The 22433-nt window shown below is 41.4% G+C and overlaps 1 protein-coding gene across 2 annotated transcripts; it reads left to right on the top strand.

Annotated features, from left to right (window-relative positions):
• Nucleotides 1-3151: 3151 nt before the first annotated feature.
• LOC101164509 (netrin-1) lies at nt 3152-22374 on the top strand. Of its 2 annotated transcripts, none has more exons than XM_011487530.3 (7): nt 3152-3462; nt 8764-10238; nt 13173-13361; nt 14673-14822; nt 18688-18738; nt 20902-20982; nt 21092-22374. In XM_011487530.3, exons 2-7 carry the CDS (start codon nt 8774-8776, stop codon nt 21586-21588), a joined length of 2433 nt encoding a protein of 810 aa, XP_011485832.1. In that variant the 5' UTR covers nt 3152-3462; nt 8764-8773; the 3' UTR covers nt 21589-22374. The 2 variants fall into 2 exon arrangements, with proteins under 2 accessions (XP_011485832.1, XP_020567316.1); XM_020711657.2 differs by lacking the exon at nt 3152-3462 and adding an exon at nt 5105-5228.
• The last annotated feature ends 59 nt before the right edge of the window (nt 22375-22433 follow it).

Here is a 22433-nt window from a genome sequence, read left to right as displayed (position 1 = left end):
TTTCAGGGAGGATTTCTGTCATCAATTACAATTTGTAATTCTGAAGTTGCTCATGAAACCCACCTCGGATTTCTCCAGAGTACATTATTGACACACAAACTGCCCCCCCCAAATTTACCTTATTGCACTTGTCCTGCATCCAAGCATAGCATGTCTTAAGTGCACTGTAGCAACACACAGCCAGCACACCTGGGGAAACATTCCTCCAGGGAAGCCATCAATCAGTTTTATGTCCTTCTCTGGGAAAGTTTCCTCCTCTCCAATCAAGCCTCTTCCGTCCCCGTCCCCCCCACCACCACTGCCTCCCCTCAATGCTTGCCTTGATTCCTTTTCTTATATTTCCATCTGTATCAGTTTTGCTTCACATCTGAGAGCCATCCACTCCGGCCAATTACCTTCAGCCGCCTTCTGTGTTTTCGCTGAGGGAGAACCGGACCGGGACCTCCGTCTGGACACATCACACAGCGGCACCCTTGTCCTGCGTTTGCACACAACTGCTTTTAGACTTCAGGGTCAAGTGAAGACATTATAAAATTAAAAGGCAGTTAGGTCTGCAGTTCTTCTGTGTTCATAGAGAACACAGACTTAAAAATGATAGAGGTTTACATGAAGAGCATGGTGACCCTGTAAAGGCCTCTGTATCAAAGAATTTACAGAAAATACAAGTACTTTTCTTGGAATTAGGATGTTTTTAGACCCGTTGATGAAATCCACATAGAAATGTGCTAAATCATTTTTTATGAGACTGATAATATCAATTCTGATTTGGTAAGTTTTGCTCAAAACAATGTTAGTTTAAGATGCAGAAATATTGCCATGCGTGTCAAAAACACCTTATTTACCCACTGTCTCAAATTACCTCCACACATTTTAAATATGATGTAACTGTATTGTACAGAATATCTCATTTTTTCAATCCATAAAGTGCTCATCACAGTAGTCCATAACAATAACTTACTATACTTACTATAAAGATTCTTAAAATTAGCTAAACATTTTCCAGCCAAAAATGTTTTTGAGATTTTGAAATGAGCAGGAAAAATGGCTGCCTGTCTCATAAACATGATCCAAACTTTCCTTAAAAACCCCCATTAGGTATAAGTTTGTTCATGTTGTCTGCCCTGTAGTTCCTCATCATTCCACTAGGGGCATCAGAAGCATTTTCGACTCATTTCAAAATGGCGGCTTCCGTGACAGTTTTTAAAAACACTTTTGGTGGAAAAAAGGTTGGCTAATTTTTCAAACTTCACAGTGAGAGTAACTCATCTGCTTTTTTTTTTTCAAAATGACTTCTTGCTATATTGAAAGATGGAAAATTTGTTTTTTCTTTATAATACAATTAATTTAAATTTTTGAGTCAGGAGGTAAATAAGGTGTATATTTTTTCCTGAACACTGGTCATTATGTTTACATCTTAAACTAACGTTATTATGAGCAAACACTTTCAAAATAACCCAACAAATCATAATTGATACTATCTGTACCTCTTACAAAATGATATTGCAATTTTGTTGTGTGGAATTCATCAAATGGTTTTAAAAACATCCTAAATTTAAAAAAAAAGAATTTTCTCTCAATTCTGTATGTAGCAGGCTTTACAGAGTTGATTCATAAATTACAGAGCTGTAGTAGAGCAACCTTGAGTGGAAACTGCAAAGATCCTTTTTTAAGATTAAACTGCTTTCTCTGTGAAAGAGAAAGCAATTTAGAGACTCTGGAATTTACTGCATTATTTTTGGACGTCTGTCACCAGTTTTAGGCTGGCGTTTTATAATTGTTAACATTAATTGTTGTTCATTTCTGGTGTTTTATTCTTCCATCCATCTTCTAAACCCGTTTAGCCCCTTTCAGGGGAAAACCTAACCCAGCCACTCGTGGACGAAGGCAGAGGCTATCCTGGACAGGTCGTCAGCCTAACACAGGGCCACACTCATACACACTTGCATTCACACCTATAGGGATACATTGCAGCATGTTTTTAGACGGTGGGAGGAAGCCGGAGTCCCAAGAGGAAACCCACGCATGGACGGGGAGAACATGCAAACTCCACACAGGAAGGTCCCCCATTGGTGTTCTGTGTCAGGTCCCCCAGCCAAGACTTAAACCAGGGTCTTCTCGCTGTGAGGCAAGAGCGCTAACCACTGTTCCACCCTGGTATTCTTGTATTTGTTTAAATAAAAAAAAAATCAAAACAAAAAAAGCTATCTAGGGGCAATTGCTGCAAATCAGTTTCTGCTAAAAGGATAATAATGCTGCTGCTTCGTAGTATATTTTTATATTTGTCCCTATTCAAGTAACACATTTACATTCTGTGAAAATAATGCAGAAAAATACAGATTGTAGTTTTTATTTGTGCAGGTTCACTCGAAAATTTAAAGAGTTTCTGGACATTTCAATCCCATTATACCCTTTTAAACATTCCTTCTTGTGTTTCATAAATTAATTTTCAGGGATGCATTTAAAAAGAAGAAAAAAAACGTCCACAGGAAATATCATTCAGGACTTTGATAAATCACCGTTGCTGGAGAGAAAGCAGCCTGAAGGCAAAAGGAGAGAAAAAAACGGATCCATACATCCACCCTGTCATCTAAAATGATCCTGAGACTTTTGTTTTTGAACTGAAGAAGAACTTTCAGAGGGAGGATTTGAGGAGCACCTGTGTCAGGATTGGAAACCAGACAAATTCCAGAGGACGTCCAGAACAGGGATGTCAAGTTTCTGGATTTAACATTGAACCCAGCTGGAACCCCTGTAATCAAAGCAGTGAGGCGGAGAACATTAAATGGACCACAAATCCCCTCCGTGTTCATCCACGCTTTCATATCTGACATACTGAGGGGAAATTAATGCCCTCCTGCAACCCCCCACCAAAAGGTGGTGTTCATAAAACTGTTTTTAAGTGAAGGAGTTCAGTTAAATGTGCTCATAATGAGAAATAAATGGCTTCCTGTTAATCAGGGAGCCATTTGGGTCAGTTCCTTACTGACCAAAACTCACCAAGATCTCCCAAATCCCACTTCACCTTTAGAAAAATACACTTTATTTATGCGTATTTTTTATATAAAATGTATCTTTTAAATATTTACAATAATTAAATGATGACAGTGTTATTTTTCTTCCGTATTTTACTTCCTCTCACGTGCGCAGTTTGTAAGGTCAACCTGCTCCTTTTGGAGCCCTTCTGTAGATGTGCGTCATTTCAATTTAGTTTCTGTTTGTTCCCAGTGAAATATTCCTTTCTCCTCGGGGTTGGGGGGCTCTAAATTGTTGTCAAAGCAGACACCTCCCATGCCGTTCATCTCTCTCCTCCTCTTCTTCCTCCTCCTCCTCTTCCTCGGCTGCTCCCTCTCTCCCCTCGGCGCGCTCGTCTTCAGCTCAGGGCGCCTCTGTGGATGTCAGGACTCGCTTCTGCGCCGCTCTCGATGACCAGGGAGCAGAAGGAGGATCGCTGGGACGCACATGGTGAGCTGCTTCACGCTGCGTTTTAGTAGGGATGTTTTTTTAAACCCGCAGCTCCCGAAGGTTGCGCGCGCGCTTGGAGCGGCGCGTCAACTGCGGCGCATGGGGAGAAAGCAGACAAACTGAAAAAAAGGAGAATGTTCACCTAAATAACATAAAGTATTTTAAGTTTAGACTTTTAAATTTAACATTTTTAAATTGAAACTTTTGAAGTTAACCACCATAAATATTGGCGCAACCAGAAAATGAATCCAAACGCGTTTTCCTTATAGTTTATTTATTAGGATAATAAATTATAAGAAACATGGCAAATGTAAATTTGTGGAACTCATATAAGTTGGTTTTATAACTTCGTTATTATGTCATTAATTAAAGAACATTATCTCTTGTTTTTTTCTTTTGCACAACAATTTTCATTTTTCTTTCTGCGCACTTTGTTTCCATACCTTATTCTTTTATTTTGTGTCTTATCAGCAAATCAAAAGATTCTATCTTTAACAACAATTTTCAGTTATGGCCCTCAGCTTAATTAAGAGCCCATTATTTCTTCCTAAATGCCAACATGTGCAGCCTCTTATGGAGTTGTTTGATCAGGCCGATAGCCTCTTCGTGCGCAAATATTATTGTTCCTCCGCTGTCACATAATTGACTGCAGCAAATTTCTGCTCAACAAGTGTAATTACAGCAAGGCAATTACAGGCCGAGCTTCTCTCAGCGTCCTGCCAAAGTAATCCAGTCCTAATATGATGAGCATTTACGCCTAATGAACCGCAGCTTTCTGCACATGCGCTCTTTAATTTGAACAGTGGGAATTTTACAGTCTGGCTCTTTGGAGTGGATTTTTTTAAATGAAAGTAAGCTGTGCAGGTTGTTTATTTATTGACTATATTAGAAAAAAAAACTTTTTGTTATTTAATGATCCGACACAAAGCAGTGGGAGGATGTATTTTGCTGCATTTTTAGACAATTAAACCCAGAAGTTGAGTGTTTTTGATCATATCATTGCCCACTTTTTGTCGTTGGCTCCTCAAACAAATGATTTCATCTCCATCTGCTTTTCAATACCATCAAGAGGAGCTGGAGCTGAGAGGAGCCTCCTGCCAACTCATGTGAGGCACCACGGGGGGAGGCCTGCTGCCTTTAAATATCAACATGTGTTTTTTGGTTCAAAAAAAAATTTGAAGCCGGTGAAGCTCCAGACAGCTTCTAAAGCAAAGCACGGTTAGGCCCTGCAGGAGCCCAGAGCGACAAACGTTGAGGATGAAAGTCGAAGACGCGAGAAGTCCTGATCCATTTTGTATCTGTCGCGTCTACTGTCAGGTCTATCTCGCTAAAATTAGATTATTCCACCTTAAACAGAACTCCTGGAATCAGACGCTGTGCAGGCAGGAATGCAGCTTGGAGAAGACAAACATGGCCGCCGTCTCAGCCAGAGGCCAGTATTGGATTTCTGAAAGAGCTGAGAACAATTGCAAATTAACAAAGGTGACACAAACAGGTGCAGGTGCAAAGCAAAAAAAATTTAAAGAAAGGTTTTAATATCAACTGAATTTCTTTAAAAGTGCAGAAATGAATCCTGGCAAGTTTTCCAAACTCCATCAACTTTGCGTTTACATATTGCGATCTTTCCCGATCTCGTCTTTAGGGATCAGGGAACCGGACAGAGCTGCTGGCCATGACGAGGAATGTTAAAGCATGTGAGGCCAAATGTGGCTCATCTGCGGAGCTGAGCGAGCGCCTGCAGACGTGCAGCTCTAAAGTGCGAACAGGTCAGGGCAGTTTAACAGGTAGCAGGAGAGAATTCCAGACGCCAGCTCCAGTTTGCTGAAAATTTGGTGGAAAAAAAAAACAATTTCTACTCCAAAATACTTTTTTGGTGTTGCTTTGATCTCAGTTTCCAATTCAGTCAATAAAAGGAAGTTAGCAAAAGTGAAACAGCATTTAAGAGCAATGATCTTTGCAATTCATAAGGCATAAAATGGTAAAAAATACGTTTTTAGATGCAAATCTTACAAAACGTATGAAGTATAAATCCATTAAATGTCTAAAGTATTGCACTATTGTCTCTTTTTATGCTCAGATGTTGTTTCAGTAGAACGAAGAAAAGCTCCTGGATATAAATGAGGACTGCAGAGCGCCGCTCTCCTCTGCTGTAAACATGCCCTCAGGTTGTCAGCAAGCTATTTTCCAGCCGCTTGCTGTCCAAGCATAGCTGCCTCCAAAGATCATCTGCTAGAATTTGCTGAACTCATCATTTAAGCATTTTAAAGAGCAATTACTCCCGTGTTGTTTGAAAACCTTCCTTATCTGCACTTTTTTCCCCCAGTTTTAAATGCTAACAGGGGTTAGCAAATTTTTTGGCATCTTTAAATGCTAACAATGGTTAGCAAAACTATTTTATGTCTACTTTTAATGCTAAAAAGGCTTAGCGAAAAACATGTTTGGCAGCTTTAAATGCTAACGGGAGTTAGCAAACATTTTATGTCTGCTTTAAAAATGAAGAGGCATTAGGCAAAAGACAGTTGGGCAACTTTAAAAGCTAACACTTGTTTGCAAAATACAAACAAAAAAAACATTAGCAGCTTTAAATGCTAACAGGCATTACTCAATTTTTTAGGAGCTTTAAATGCTAACAGGTTTTAGCCAAATTCTTTTTGGCAGCTATCATTGTTAAAAGGTGTTAGCAAAAAGGTTTGTGGTCCCAAATGTTAACGGGGTTAGCAAAAAGAATTCAGCAGCTATCATTGTTAAAAAGGTGTTAGCAAAAACGTTTGTCGCCCCAAATGTTAACAGGGTTAGCCAAAAAGATTTTGGCAGCTTTTAATGTTAACAAGGGTTAGTGAAAATTTTTGGAAGCTAAATGGTAACAGTGATTAGCAAAAACTGTGTTGAGTGAATTCTTTTGAAAAGGGGGCAAACGGTCTCTGATTTCCAAAATGCTGCTGGAGTTTAATAAAAGTGAAAGATGAAGAGTGGTGGAAACTGTATCCAGCCGGTTCATGCCACAGTGCTAGGATCTTGTTTCGGAGGAGAGGAGAGCCTGTCTTTTGCCAAAAGGGGCACATTAAAAACCTCTACGGCCTGTCTCACACAAACCACCATTTCTGAACATGGTTGTAAAAAGCCAATGCTCAATTAGTCCTGTGATGTGACAAAGGCCAGAGCAAGTGCATCTGGTCCCACCTGGATACTTTGGCTCACAAAATCTAAAAAAAAAAGGTATTTTCCGGCCAAAAATGCTAAAGTCATTGTCTATTCATTTGTATCATTTCTTTCCATCAACTTATAAGTCCTGCTTTTTATCGATGCCTTCAGATTCCCATGGGGCATGTCTCAACATGCCAGGAATGGCGGGCTGAGGCATTCTGGACCTCAGGAATGCGGCTCGGTGAGGCTAGGGGTCACAGTCAGACCACTCATCGCTGCACTTTTCTGTAGCAACCCCACAAACGCCAAGCCTCCCCTCCCTTCCGCCCCATCTCCCCAACATTTGGCGGGTGCACCTTTCATCCCAAGATTGCTTCTGGAGGTCAAGAGCGGAGCAGCAAGTACGAGGAGGCAAAGGGAGCGCCGGAGCGCGGACCCCTCGGGTGCTGTGTGGTCCTCAGGGGAGGCCTCAAATTTCCATCGTTGTCTGGATGACGAAGCCAGAGAGGCTCCCGGCTGCGGCCCCTCTTACAAGTTTGGTTTGTGCAGTCCTGCTGACTTTGCTGTCAGTGTCAAACGCTTGTTAGGACATCATCAATCTCAGAGCAGTTAAGAATATTTCTAGACCAGAATGAAGGGGGCAGGTGATAGACGGACAGGGAGAGGACAAAGGAAGACGAAGGAAAGGGAGGATGATTCCTTTGCAGTTTAACAAGAAAGACCGTAGTCACAACTGCCCTACGTGTGGATATGGACCATCTTTGGGCAAAAAATGGGCAAACCTGTACGGAGCGCGCAGTTGGCCCGCACAAAATTTTACAATCGTAGACCACTCGGTGAACCCGTAGATAGAATGGTAATGCACATTTTTTTTCTACACGCAAAAAACTGACTCAGAAAAAACTGCGGGTGACAGTTTGTAGCAATCACTTATGCAACATAGTAGGTGAGGCAGAGGCACTTACTGATTTTTCATTTTTTCAACCCCTCCAAACCCTAGTCACTGTGCAAGGGGCCTGTTAATGCTGCTCAACGGGTGCGCACCTATGACTACCTACCTGTTGTGTGCTCTTGCATTCAGCCTGTTAGAAACTTTAAAAAAAATATAGTTTGTGAGAGCATCCAACAGAGACTTGCGTATCACCTGCACACCCTGCAGCATTTGCACGTGGTCAGTAGACCAGAGTGTGGCGTAAGGGACATATCATCATCTGTACGTCATGATATAATTACTACACGCACAACAATTGTGTGTTCCATTTTTATGACGTCCCTCAAGGTGGTCGTATGAGCCTCAAGGGAACTGCATAACAAGATGCAGCCGAACTTGTCTACAACCCTCCACGGGCCCGGACAACCCCAAAACCAGCAACACCTGTACGGGTCAGCCTCTGTACAAATGCAAGAGACCAAGGCCAAAGAAACAGAAAGCTTCAGAGAAGGACTTTGAAAATGCGTATGTGTGTTCACAGAGCTTGTTCATTGTGTCCACATACCAACTCCACGCTCTCCACTGTCAAAGGATAATTTACGATCATCCCTGGTTGTAAGAAACGGGAAGAGATTTGCTCACACTCCGGAGCCACACAAGTCCGTGTTTGTCTTCTGCACGGAAGAGGATCAAGCCCAACATGCATTTTGATGCATAAATCATTCCCAACGATCCTGAAAGCTAATCTCCGTCTCCTTCTCGACATTTTCTCACGTCCTCCTTTCGGCACACATGCGTGCCCAACTACAGGAAAAAAAAAAGGTCTTTAAATGTGATAAATGTGGTCCAGAGACGAGTTTGGCTCCAGCTGTCAGGCCTTTTTTTGTGTGTCCTGTTGACAAACCTGTTGCTCTTCTGGGAGATTTTAAGACAAACTCATTTTCAAAGGTTGTCAGTACTGTGGATTTGCACCAGTGGTTGACAAAACAGTGGATATTGGAGATTACATTTTTACAGGATGAGGTCTTTGCTGGCGTTTATGGAAAGTCTGTACGGTGCAGCTGGATCCATGTCAGCCTTTTGATGATATCATGTGTTTTTGATGAAGGTGCAGGTGGTCTCTCTTATATTCCATTCCTTGACTCCAGTTTTTTCTTCTCTTTTATGACATAACTTTGTTCACAGATTTCTCCTAAAATGAATCTTTTTTCTCCCCCCCACTCCAGGCTCGATGACATGATGTTCCTTCCCTTCTCCCCTTCCCCTTCCACCTTGCTGGTTCCCATTCTCCTCAGACTCTTCATCCTCATCCTTCCCTTGACTCCAACTTCGTCGTCTTTCTCCCACACCCCGCTAAGCTGGACGTCACCTCATGACCCTTGCTACAACCCTGATGGTCGTCCTCGCCACTGCCTGTCAGAGTTCATCAACGCTGCTTACGGTGTCCCGGTCAATGCGAGCAACTCGCTGTGTGTACATAACACCGATGGCAACATCACCACCTTAACAGATCTCCACAACCCTAACAACATCACCTGCTGGATGGCTCATGCGGGTCACGAAACTGGGGACTGGGTCCTCACCCTCCCACTTGGTCGACGATTTGAAATCACCTACATAAGCTTACAGTTCTGCAACCAGGAAGAGCCCCCAGACCCAATCTCCCTGTCCATCTTCAAGTCGATGGACTATGGACGTTCGTGGCGGCCCATGCAACGCTACTCCAGTGATTGTGTCGTACACTTCCAGCAACCCACCCAGACCATCGCCCAAACTAGGCACCAGGAGACAGATGCTCTTTGTTCAGACCCTCGCCCCTTTCAAAGGCAAAGGGGCGGGGCGGTGCTTGCCTTTTCCGCTCTGGATGGGCGGCCGTCCTCTCCTGATTTCGACTATAGCCCCACTCTACAGGACTGGGTGACAGCCACAGACATCCGCATTGTCTTCCACCATATTTCTCAAAACCTCAAGGCGGATAGCTTTGATAGGCCAAAAGTAACAGCATGGAATGATGGTGCAGGTGATGCCAGGGGAACTGGAAGTCCAACGGGGAGATCGGACATCCAGCGCCACACTGGGAGTCAGAAAGGCGCAATGAACAGAGACAACGTGCCTCTGTTTCTGGACAGGGAATCTAAGATATCAGACATTGGCGAAAAGAAGACAAGCATGCAGAGTAGAAAGGGCACCCAAAAGGGGACAGATCAAGACGAAGACGGCTACAATGTGACCAGCAAGGAAGGAGAAGACCTCCTTATCATGGATTCACTCGCTGTTTCAAAGAAAGGCGGAAAGGTCAGAGGTGGTGCTCACAAAAAGGAAGATAAACAATGGGGGTCTTGCCCAATTGGGGGCTGTAAATGGAAAGTTGAGGGGCGGGGCAGGAAGAGCAAGGGAAGGGAACTGAGGAAGAGAAGGAACAATAATTTAAACACAAGACCAGGAGTCAGAGACCTTCAAGTGGTGCCGCCCCTTACCTTTGTCTCTCCTGTCCAACCTCCTATAGCCATTTCTGACCTACAAGTCGGTGGCAGATGTAAATGCAACGGACACGCTTCCAGGTGTCGCCGTGATGACACAGGCCGCGCAGTGTGCGTGTGTGAGCATCACACAGCAGGGCCAGACTGTGATGTGTGCGCGGACTTCTATGTGGACAGACCATGGCATCGGGCGACGCCCACTCACCCCAACCCATGTGTTGGTGAGTCCAGCTGTCTACAGCTGTTCTGAAAAACCTGCTGCACCAGCAACAAAACATGAGCAGTGGAATTCTCACCATAAAATATAAAAAAGATAGATAGATAGATAGATAGATAGATAGATAGATAGATAGATAGATAGATAGATAGATTTGCGCTTATATAAAATGCGTGAAACAGTCGATCAATTAAATATAATAAATATAAACAAAGAAAAAATTATTCCCTAATTTACAAAAAAAAGCAAGTTCTTTCTCATGTCTTTATTATACTTGGAATTTTAGACATTATAATTTATCTCAATTTTGATGAGAAATCATTTGTTCATTTGAAAACATGGAATACAGAAAATGTTTTGTTTGAAAACGTACTAAATCAGTTAGACAATCCTATTTTATTCCTGTCTATACACAAACAATGTTCTGTTTATTTACTATTTCATATACTTAAGAAGCTCAGACTTTTAGTCACTTAAAAAATATTTTTTACATCACATTGATTTTAGATGAATTCACAGAAAAATGTATTCAGCAAATCCGCTCACTCTTATCGAAAATATGAAATGAAAACCACAATCATTTAAGCAAACAACTAGAGAAATCTAATTTGGGTAAACTTTTTGACTCGTAGAACACTAAAGTTTCTAAAAATTAACAGAAGGGCCGGACCAGTAGCTAACTGGAGTGTTTTGTTAATCTACGTCATACGGGTCAGAAATAACACGGAATCTAGAACATGGAAACATGTTTTGATTAAAAATTAATATGTTTATTTGAGTGCCGAACATTTTGTAATTTTCATTTCAAAATTGTGTTGTTTTTTTTTAAATCTCATTGTGGCACCAATTGCAACAATGGGTTGATGTCATTCAGGCAAAAATGCATACTTAGAGGAATGCTGCATTCATGTGGTATTGGACTGATTGGAAAAATGACTTTCCGACTCAGAAAACACAAAATCTTCCAAAATCACATGAATGCAGAATAACTTTGTGCACTTAAACAAAGGTCAATGTATCTATACTGTGCTGTCTATGGAGATCAGTTGTCTTACTTAAGATGAAAAGTCAAACTAGAAAAGCGTCTTATCCAGAGGGACGTTCTCTGTGTTTGTTAGGTAAGCCGGTCTCTTCACTGTCGTGGACACTGGAAGCCTGGTTTCTGTAACAGAGATGGAGGATTAAGAAAGAGAGAAACCAGATAGATTTCTCCCAGAGACTGTTGATCACTACCATAAACACAACTGAAACCCATCAACAGATTCAATATTCCTTTTTACAGCACAATGTAGTTCCCAATGAGACAGAATCCCTCTGTTTAAATAATCCCAGAGATATTAAATATGAATATATGTTTTACTGAAAGCTTCACACTTTTTTAGAAACTGCTCAAATGGGACAAGCAATGCTGGAATGTTTCCCATCTTTAATAAATTTGATTTGCTGCGGTTTAATTATGTCTGGAGTGCTCCACATTGGCGTTGGAAAGCCCGTCAACCTGTCTGATTTCCGCAAGATCAATCAGAGATTCTCCCAGTACGGTGAGGTTTCAGTGATACTTCTATCTCTCCGTGACCCATTTGATAATTCCGCTTTAGTCTGAAGAGGGAAAAAGTAAAAAAAAAGACTAAAAATTAGAGGAATTATTGTTGTTTTTTCGAGACAAATCAGAAAAATATCGTGAAGTTCAAGATGAGAACAAACAGCAACGATCAGCTTCTTCTCCATGTAGGTTTTGGACGTCAGCCATTGAAATAATGGACAAACATCATCTTCCAATCAGCAATGTCCCTTAGTATACCTGACTTTTCCAGTTTCCATGACAAAGCAAAAAACTATTTGGGAGTCATTTCCAGAAATCAAAACAAAATGTTGAAAAACAAAACAGAATGAGAAACTGGAAAAGGTTGTTACTATTAGATATCACTGATTGGATGATGATGATTATTGACCTATACTGGATTGGATTGGATCATCATCCGATCAGCGACATCCCATAGTGCCTACCTTTTCCGGTTTCTCACTTTGTTTCCTTTTGCTAACATTTCCGATTGTTTTCTGGAAATTAGTTTTGTTTTCTAAAATGTAATGTTGTTTTTTATTAATTGTTTTAATTGGTGTTTTAAACTTTAAAATGTTTTTGCGTGAAGTGATTTGTTTGGAATTTGCACTTCATGGCACCCGTACATTAACATATGCTGAGCTAAAACACAAACTTAAAATAAGACGTTTTTTTAGATTATTGCCTTAAATTTGGGAAATTTTTGTTAGAAAAAACTTAAAAAGACAAAAAAATGCTTTGATACGAGGTGCAAATATATTTTAGCAGAAAAAAGGAGCCCAGACACTCATCCATACTTATAAAAATCAGAAGGGTTAAAGAAAATCGAAAACTCTGAAAATGAAAGCAGAAATAAATCATTTTGAATTCATTGTGGCTAAAAAAAGCCAATCAAAAATATTGATAGATTGTTGTCAACCACTCAAATTGTCATTTTTTGCAACCTGTTAGACAACTGGTCACAAATTTTCTGAATAATAACTGATGTTCTGGAGCTTTACAGCAGAAACCTTTTTATCAGTAGTTGATTGTCTACTTGGTACTTTAGTTCTTACACACATCAAAACACTTTCTGAGTGTTGAACCTAAGTACTGAGCAAGAAACGTACCTTCTCTTTGACCCTTTGATTTGTTTATTGTCTTTTAGAACAACGTGAATAGAGAACTGACCCAAAACTTTTATAAAAGTATAACTAAAAATAGTTGGTCCTTTAACCAAGTAATTGGCTGGAAGCAATCCAAAGCCACTCACACTACTGACATATTTCTTAGGTTTTTGTCTCGACGTCCCCCCAAATAATCAAACTTGAAAACATATCCTCTCAAGCACTAGAGGTGCTTTCTGTCAACTCTCTGTTTTCTTCTGCTCCCGTCCAGCATGCGATTGCAACGGCCACTCAAACAAATGCCGTTTCAGCATGGAGGTGTTCTTGCAGTCGGGCCGGAAGAGCGGAGGTGTTTGCCAAAAGTGTCGCCACAACACGGCGGGACGCCACTGCCAGTACTGCCAGAACGGCTACGCCCGCGACCACACCAAGGCGCTCAGCCATCGCAAGGCCTGCCAACGTCAGTCCCCCTTACGTGTGTTTGTCGTGTCAAGGTGATCGCCCAGGGGGGGTGTTTGTCTGGTTGTGTTTGAAGGGTGCCTGCACTTTACAAATAACTATTCCTGTTAGCAGTGGACACTAAACCCCCCACTGAGCCGCCACCTGTAGTCCCGTCCTTACCACAGGTCGGCATCCACATTAAACCCCTGACCTTTGACAGGTCACTAGTGACCGCGACACTGCGGTGTGCTCATGGGGATATTTGACCTGTAGTGTAACAAATCACCAGCTTTCAGCCTGTTTGCACTTATTGTGTAGAATTTGTATCAGTGTTTTGCTACACACACCAGTGGTGTGTTCAAGAACTCCCTGAACGCAGGTTCTTAAACGTGCGTTTAGCGAAGAAGTGCAAATTTCGCCAATCTTGCTCCAGGTGTTTCCTTTCATAGCTCTATTCTAATAGATAAAACCCTCTGTGTCATAAAATACCGGCTGGGGGCAACCTGGAATTATTCAATTCTACTACGTGATCAATTTTTTAAACTGTTGGTGTTTTGAAAAAGGCTGTCATACATCACTATCAAATCCAAGTCCCGGATTGGTCAAAGTTCAACTGTATTACTTTCGATAGCCGCATAAAATCAACAATCTAGCCATGAAATCTAGTTTTTTTGCTGCTCTTACGGAGTATTTTATCTTTGTTCACTCATTTGGAAAGCACCCAGGTCTCTGTGGTATATTTGCCCTATGCAAGGACAAACCTTAAGGACAGATGCCTGCTGTCATTTCGGATTAAATTACTGTCATAACATTGACAGATGGTCTTCTTCCTCCTATGTTCTGTCTGCTTTTGTCTCTTTGTGTATTTTTAATCACCTCCACTTTGTCATGGTCTAATGATGTGGTGAAAGACCATCTCTGGCCTTCACTGCTAAGACGTTTGTTTCCGTCTTACGTCCTATTTGTTCTGGTGTCTTTTTGTGACTGTAAATGATTTAGACCAGCCCAAAGCATTTTAGTTTTTGCTTTCATCTTCTGTGGCCATGGTGCAGAGGTACAGTGGTCAACCTCTGCCCGCCCACATGTCAAAGTTTCATCGGGCAAGACGCTGGACCCCACACTTGTGGTTATAGGTTGGCGCCAGTGTATCGGCGCCATCAGTTTGTGAATGTGTGTGTGCATGGACTGTAAAGCGCTTTGGGTCTTCGAGGAAAATAGTAAAGCGCTACACAAGTACACGCCATTTACCATTTGTCTGCAAAGAAAATGCCTTGTTGTAGGTGTCAGATTCTGCATCTACTACGCACATCGTCTGATTTTCTTTTCCCAGCGTGCCAGTGCCATCCCGTGGGTGCAGTGGGTCGATGGTGTAACCAGACTTCAGGTCAGTGTTTGTGCCGGGACGGAGTGACGGGCCTCAGGTGTAACCGCTGTGCGCCAGGATACAAACAGGGCAAGTCCCCCCTGCGGCCCTGCATACGTAAGTCTGCCAGCTGAAGCTGTGGAAAGTAAGCAAAAGTACACAAAGTAAGGAGCTTCACACCAAGCGTTGTCTAACTACTTCTTTACACGGGTGAACTAACGTTTGAAAAAATATTAAATTAAAGTTTTTCCGTTTTCTAAAGGCAGTTGTGAGTTTTTACAACTTTAATCTGTTCTTGAGGTTCATTTGGTTCTCTTCTACTACATTGATTAAATTTGTATCACATCTGAGTGTGGGAGGGACCTGTCAGGGTTCTGACTTTTTCCTTAATAAAGAGAAGAACCACACAGGAGATGAGAACTTTTGCTAAACTTCTGCAGAAGGAGAATCGGTCTGTGACAGCGCGAACTGTCACAGAGGAGTTCTGCCATCCTAGTGCATGGAGCCTTCTTTTATTGAAAACTGAAGGTTGCAGACATGAATGTGGGTCATTTAATCAGAAACAACAGGAACATCATATTCTCTTATAATCAGAACTTTTCAGGTCATTGTTTTCTTACTGAAAGATAGAAATGAGACAATCATATTATGGAGATTATAGTGTGCAAGCAAATAACAATTATATAACTTTAACAGGACCGTTGGTGCCGCACAAACCCGGACCACCCTTCCTCTCCAGAGTTGTTGAGAGTTCTCTGTTTACACTCTCTCCCACTAGCCTACAGCCTGTCACACATTGTAGTGCAACAAAAATGGTGAGCAGTATTGGAGCCATAGAGATTTGAGCCAGATTCCATCTCAGACAAGGAAAACAAGGCCGTCTAGTTGGGAGCTTGTGGCCCACTCAGCGTATTTTTAAAAAGCATTTTATTCGTCCTGATTCACAATGATTTGAATAAAGAATTTCTCCTAAATGTAATTCTAAGCTCAATCATATTTATATACAGTGTCCTTCATCATCTGAAAAATGCTACAAGAACACGTTAAAAACACCAAAAACTCCATTTTCATTGCAGTGGGTCTTTAAGACTTTCATTAAACAAAGTGTCATGTAAAAAGCCTGCTGCTCTCCAGGTTAATTTAGCTCCGTCATTCGTCAAGTCTTCTTCTCGGAGACGGTCTCCACAGCAGTGTTAACATGAGCCCACTGGAGCAGGGGAACCTCCTCTTCCGCTGCAGGGATCAGCCTCAGATCCAGAGGATTGCTGCCTCTCGTATCTCAATGACCAGCACCAAAAAATCCGCCTGACGTGTTAATCCATGTGCGCATCCCAAATTAATCGCACAAGTGTTGAGAGCTCAGCAGGCAATGTGGGTCCCCATCAGGTGGGGGGGGGGGGGGGGGTCACACCTGTTACGTGGATGAAAACACCCCTAAGGCCTATAGACTCATAACTCTTTCTGTGGAAGGGGCGAGTGAAAGAAAACCTTGTGGCCTTTTCAGTGCTGCCACCAACAACAACTCTAGATTAAGTTTAGCTTTGGCCAACAAAATAACCGACATTTTATAGATCCGCTCTGATGAAAATGGTGTTCTTTACATGCTTTTGTGGGATAGATAGATAGATAGATAGATAGATAGATAGATAGATAGATAGATAGATAGATAGATAGATAGATAGATAGATAGATAGATAGATAGATAGATAGATAGATAGATAGATAGATAGATAGATAGATAGATAGATAGATAGATAGATAGATAGATAGATAGATAGATAGATAGATAGATAGATAGATAAAGAAAATAAAGCTTAAAATTGCTTTTCTGAGTATTTCTTTAGTGATTCACGTTGTGAATCAGGAGCAGACAGGGGAAAAAAATGCAGTTTGACAAGTAGCTTGTCTGCACGGGCCACAGGCAACCTGCTCCACTCCATTCCGATGCATCCACTTGTAGACGAGTAGATCCATGTCCAGTGGTCCCTTCCTCTGTTGTGGTTCATCTATGGCTATGTTTTTCAACCAGTGTGCAGTGAGAGATAGTCGGGTGTGTCGTGGGAAATTGCCCATTTTCACTGATCTAAAAACATTTACCATCTCCAGGATATCAGCTCTGTGTTCATCCAAACAGGCCCTAATAAAACACTGAGTAGTTAGCTAAGACACGGGAGTCTGTCTGTGTCTGGCATCACTACATCTCACATGATGCATTGGGTCAAAGTCACTGCATCTCTGCTCTACTGATCCCTGTAAAACTGTGCTACAATGATCTCTGTAAAACGTCTTGAAACCACAACGAACACACATTCAAACCGTTTTTAAATCTTCTTGATGAAATCAGAGGTCAACAGTTTAGTTCTCCTTCAAGGTTTGTGTTTATTAACAGCCAAACATCCCAGAGTTTGGTCCAACTCATCTTTCTAACTGAAACACTTTTGTTATAACGTCTGGATTATTTAATATGTTAAACTTAAGAAGAAATAATAACAACATTTAGGAAACAGGATTAAGGTGAAGTTGCCAAATGACACAATTAAATCAAATTGAAACAATTTAATCATCTAAAACTTGTGTAGCTACAGAAAAAATAAATATAATGTTAGTCTTTTTGTGTAAAATTTATCAAACATATTGTGATCATATTGGTAAAAAAATTACAGTTGCCTTTGCACCAACATTGAAAAATATGAATATTAAAAAAAACACAATTTAGAAAGAATGTATTTGTATTTCTTTTGTGAGGTTACATAAAATTGCATGTTAATAAAATGGAGGGAAAAAACAACTACCAGGGTAATATACTAAAAAACTAAAAATAATTTAGTTGAAAATGATTAATGAAAACTAACTTAACTTTTATTACAACTTTCAGAATAAAACAGCTGCAACTTCCAGCTTTTTCTGCCACAATTATCACAAAAATGCTCGTGAGATTGCAGAGGGACTGTACATCAATACAGACTATGAGTTTCTCCTTTTTCTTTTTAATTTTTTGATGCTTGTGTGCTGCGGGATTTTTGTCAAGGATAAAGTGTGCCTTGGCTCAAAAAAGGTTGAAAAACACTGATCTATGGCAACTTTGCATGCTATTTTTTTTTAAACAATTCACTGGGTTCTGCATTCTGATTGGCTGTTGATCATGTCAAGCAATCTCGTTCTCTGTGCATGAGACTCTGCCTGACAGCTTGACAGAGTTACATACATTTTCAATTGCAGTCAGCTTTTTGTTATTTATTCTTCAAAAGGTTTGAACTTTGATAGTTTAAATAGGAGAAAAAAGTGTGAAAAGGTTCATGTCTGTCTGAGAAAAGTGGAGAAAGTGTGCAGTGAGGAGTTTTACAGCCTTAAAACTATCTGTAATTCTGCTTCACTGATTTCAAAGATTATTTATGGAACGTAACCCCAGCAATAAAGGTGGGAACAATTTTTTACTCATGACAAATGTGTGTGTGTGTGTGTGTGTGTGTTGAATGGGGGACATTTTCCTTCTTTTCATTTTCTTTCTTTCTTTCCACCCTTTTACTTTAAAATATCTCTCATTTTCCTTTTTCACCCTGATCGGCTCTTTCTGGAGCCACGTCTTGGAGAAAAAGCGGAGGAAGCAGCATCGGCTTATAAGGCGATGAGCTTCTACACTTTCACTGCTGTGACACCTCTGTGTTCACATCCAGCCAGCAGAGCTGTTAACCTCCACTCAGACTCTGTTTAATGTCTGAGGCGAGCTGCTGCTCACCAAGGTCTGACCTTATAAAATGACCAAAAGCAGCGTTTGTGAGCTGGAGCCGCCCTCATGCGGTGCAATTCTAGACCATAAAAGGAACAAAGTCTTGGTCTGTTTTGACGTTAGCTTATCTTCCGCGCGGCAATGCCCACATACCGCAGCCCTCCAATCACAACACTTAGTTAAACACACGTCTGCACCCAGCTAACATGCGAGCTGACGTTTGTCTACCTGACACCTGTCTGATCGTGTCTGCAGGGATTCAGGAGGCTGCTCCCACTCCAGTGTACCAACCTCAGTACAGCATTGGTAAGTAACCTCACCATTTACTGCATTATTGCTAAAACAATGAAGTGAATTTGATCATAGTTGGCATGTTTGAATGGCTTTTGTCTCAAAATGAATGGATAATCTCTAAACATCATCAGTTAGCTATGAATGCACTTCTCATTTTAAAACTAGAACTGATTACAAACACGGTTCATACTACTCGAAGAGTAACAAACAACCCCGATTGTAAAAACGAAACATGTCCATCACCAGAAGCACTTAGCTGCAACGCGTGTCTTCATTTGCTGGACACAACAAAAAAAAAAAGAAAAATAATAGAACTAAGGACAATTTGGGAGACAACAAAAGCTTGATGTTGATGTTTTTGCCTTATTTGTTGCACGTCTGAAAAACCCAGACGTACAATTGGTGCTTTTTAGCAAAAAAAAAAAAAAAAAAATTTTAAATGTGCAGAAGACGGCTGGATCCAAATGCATCAGGTTTATTAGTTCAGCTAATAGTCCACAAAGCTAAATCAGGGTTAGGCAGGAGGGGGTCGATAACAGAGTCAGAGTCAGGAGACAGAAGATCGGGTCCAGATATAATGCTCAGTAAGGAAGGCAGAGTGGCACAAACAATACTTCACTCTGAGCTTCACTTAGTGCAGTGCTTTAGTATGCTGTGGTTGATGGATAAAAGAGAGAAAGTGCGCGCTGGTGGTTGCTGGAAGTTGTAATGTGGCTAGAACTCTTGGGACGGTTCCCAGAGGTGTGACCAGTGGGGAAGACAGAGCTCTTACTTTTGACAAATATATATATATATATATATATATATATATGAACACAACATGCAATAGGACCATGATAAATCTACAAAATGTAATTTGACAAAATGCATTCCAATATTTGAGATTTTGAACATTTAGAGAAACTAGAAAACCTTGGGACATATCTGTCATTTATGACTCCACCTACTAAGATGATGTCACCACGATGAACCGAGGTGTACAACTGAAAAAAAAAACAATTAATATAACAAAAAACTGAAATTTTTTTGTTCATTTTTTTAGTTATACTGTCTAGTAGCTGAACAAACAGATAAGAGCTGAGGGCCTTGTGCTGATTGTTACAAAAGCGGGTTATACATCATTGGACACAATAGGAGTATATTTGCATAAGTCCCCTTTTGTATTTGAGGCTACACTTAATTTTTACTTATATTTCTGAACATTTTCTTTTAAAAAAAGAAAAAAAGAGAGAAAAAAATCTGTAATTTGACGTTATGAATAGTTACAGAAACAAACAAAACTTGGGACAGAATTGGCCTGTATGACTCCACCTTTTTAGATAATGTCGCCAAATTGAAACTGCACAATTGAAATAAAAAAATATATACATTTTTACAGAAAATTCTATGAGTTATTTTTTTTATTTTTTTTAACTTGTCCTGTCCAGCAGCTGAGCAAACAGATACGATCTGGAGACTGCTTGTGTTAAACAGATGTTACTGTTACAACAGGGCTTTGGACACAGGAAGAGTATGTCTATATAAACCCCTTTTGTATTTGAGGTTAAACTTTTTTTTTAATCTTTGGGTGCATTTCATTTGGGGGGAAAAGGGGGAGGGATTTTCTAATTTGGTGCACTGAAAGCTGGCATAAAGAATAAAATTATTTTGTCATCCTTAGTCCTCTATCCAATAAAATCCAATAATCCCTTTTGGGCTTACAGGGTTGCTGGAGCTTATCTCAGCTACTGGAGGGAAAAGGTGGAGTACATCCAGGATAGTTCATCAGTTTATCATGGGGCCTTTAAAAGTGATTTTATTTTCATAGGCTCACACAACAAATAAAGCACTCCTCAGGAGGTTTTAACAAAATTACCTCAACTTCCAAAATATTTACATTGTGTATGCAACTGTATATTTTTTAATATTTAAAAAACGTTTATCAGATCAGGCCGCTGCTGTAACTCCTCATGAGGCAGCCAGTCGGGCCCCCGCCTCCTTTCTGGCGGTTGGAAATGTCTCACCTCCTGCAGCTGTGGGATCGTGTGTTAGTCAGAGGATACTGTGATGACAAATAGGAGCGGCCATATTGTAATTAGGGCAAAAGACATGTGCTGATATGCGTGCTATGAAATGATAGCATCTCATTCTCCCTTCTGCCCCCCTGCCCAACCCCACCCACACCACATCCTGCAGCTGAGGAGTGCGTTTCATACTGTCAGCCCACTCAGGCTGAAGTCAGGATGAACCTGGAGACATATTGTCTCAAGGATTACGGTCAGTGGTTTCATTTGAATTATTATTTAAAAAAAAATCGTAAACACGAATAAAATACTAAAAGTGTAAAAAACAAACAAACATTGACAGGATTGTGTTTGCGTCACAGTGCTGAAGGTGCAGGTGAAGGGGATGGAGCGTTCCGGTCCCTGGTGGCAGTTTTCCATCACTGTGCAGGTCGTCTTCCGCACGCGCTCCGCCTCTCGGATCCGCAGAGGCCCCCAGTCTCTCTGGGTCCCCAATCGGGACCTGACGTGTGGCTGCCCTGCCCTCCACGTGGGTCGCACGTTCCTCCTGATTGGCGCAGAGGAAGGGGAGCGGGGCTGGGGCCCCGAGGAAAGCCGCCTGGTGGCGGACCGCTCCACCCTGGCCCTCCAGTGGCGGGAACACTGGAGCCCCAAACTTAGAGCCTTCCGGGGTCAGGACAAACGAGGCCGCTGTCCTTCCAAATCTGACCGCAGCAAACTGAACGCAGGCCCCCAGCCCGGGTACGTCCCCCCTCACCTGCGAAGTGAGCCTCACGCAGACACACGCTCTGTGGAAGGGACAGAGACTCCGCCCACTTCTTCTGCTGCTTCTCCAGTGTGTTCGACTCCAAACGCCTGAGTTAAGAAAAACGCTTTAGCCACAAAAAAGAAAACACTTCAAGACTTTCACTCTCCACGTCTGAAAACACTCAAGCTATGTTCACACCGAGCAGGTGATGCAGGTTCTTGAACGTGCATTTGGCTTCTGGTGTTCACACTGGACTGTCGCTACCCAATGCTAGCTCATGTCCGCCAATTAAAGTTCGAAGAGGCTTGGTGCGAAATGTCGAAGCGGTGCAAATCTTGTTCCAAACGTTTCCTTTTCACCGAAAAATAAAAGACTTGGTTTCATAGAATTCCGGCCGAGGACAACCCATAGTAATTCATTTCTCCCCATGATAAATTTTCAAATGGTCGATACTTCCATGAATTAAAAAGGGCGCCATCCATACCTCACTACCAAATCCAAGCCCCTGATTTGTCAAAGTTTAACGTGCGTTCAAGGGATTAACGTTTTGTACGTAGAGCCAAAAACAGTCCTAAAACTTGCATAACTAAGCATGAACACAGTTCAGTTTTGGACCGGAAGCCTGAAACTTGCGTTTACACACGTTCACATCGACTTGTGATTGGAAGTGGTTGCTTGAACGTGCGTCACTGAGGGCGGAGCTTAAGAGCTTAGAAGCAGATCCAGTTTGAGGAGACCAGAGGAATAAATCTGGCATGTAATTAATCACGGACCTTAACATAAAACTGCTAAACCCAACTAAAATAAAAGTTTGTGACTTGTACTACTGGAGTTCTGGGAAATGTACATGTATGACTTTTGAAAGTTCAAAATAAAAGCCTTAGTAGTTTTGAAAATTTTTTGACCAAATTTGTCTCTAAATCGATCTGTTATTTCACCTAAAGCCCCGCTCAGAT

Source organism: Oryzias latipes, chromosome 18 (genome assembly GCF_002234675.1).
Source record: "Oryzias latipes chromosome 18, ASM223467v1".
NCBI lineage: Eukaryota > Metazoa > Chordata > Actinopteri > Beloniformes > Adrianichthyidae > Oryzias > Oryzias latipes.
The sequence above is the reverse complement of the archived record's forward strand: the minus strand, read 5'-3'. Positions and strand labels throughout refer to the sequence as shown.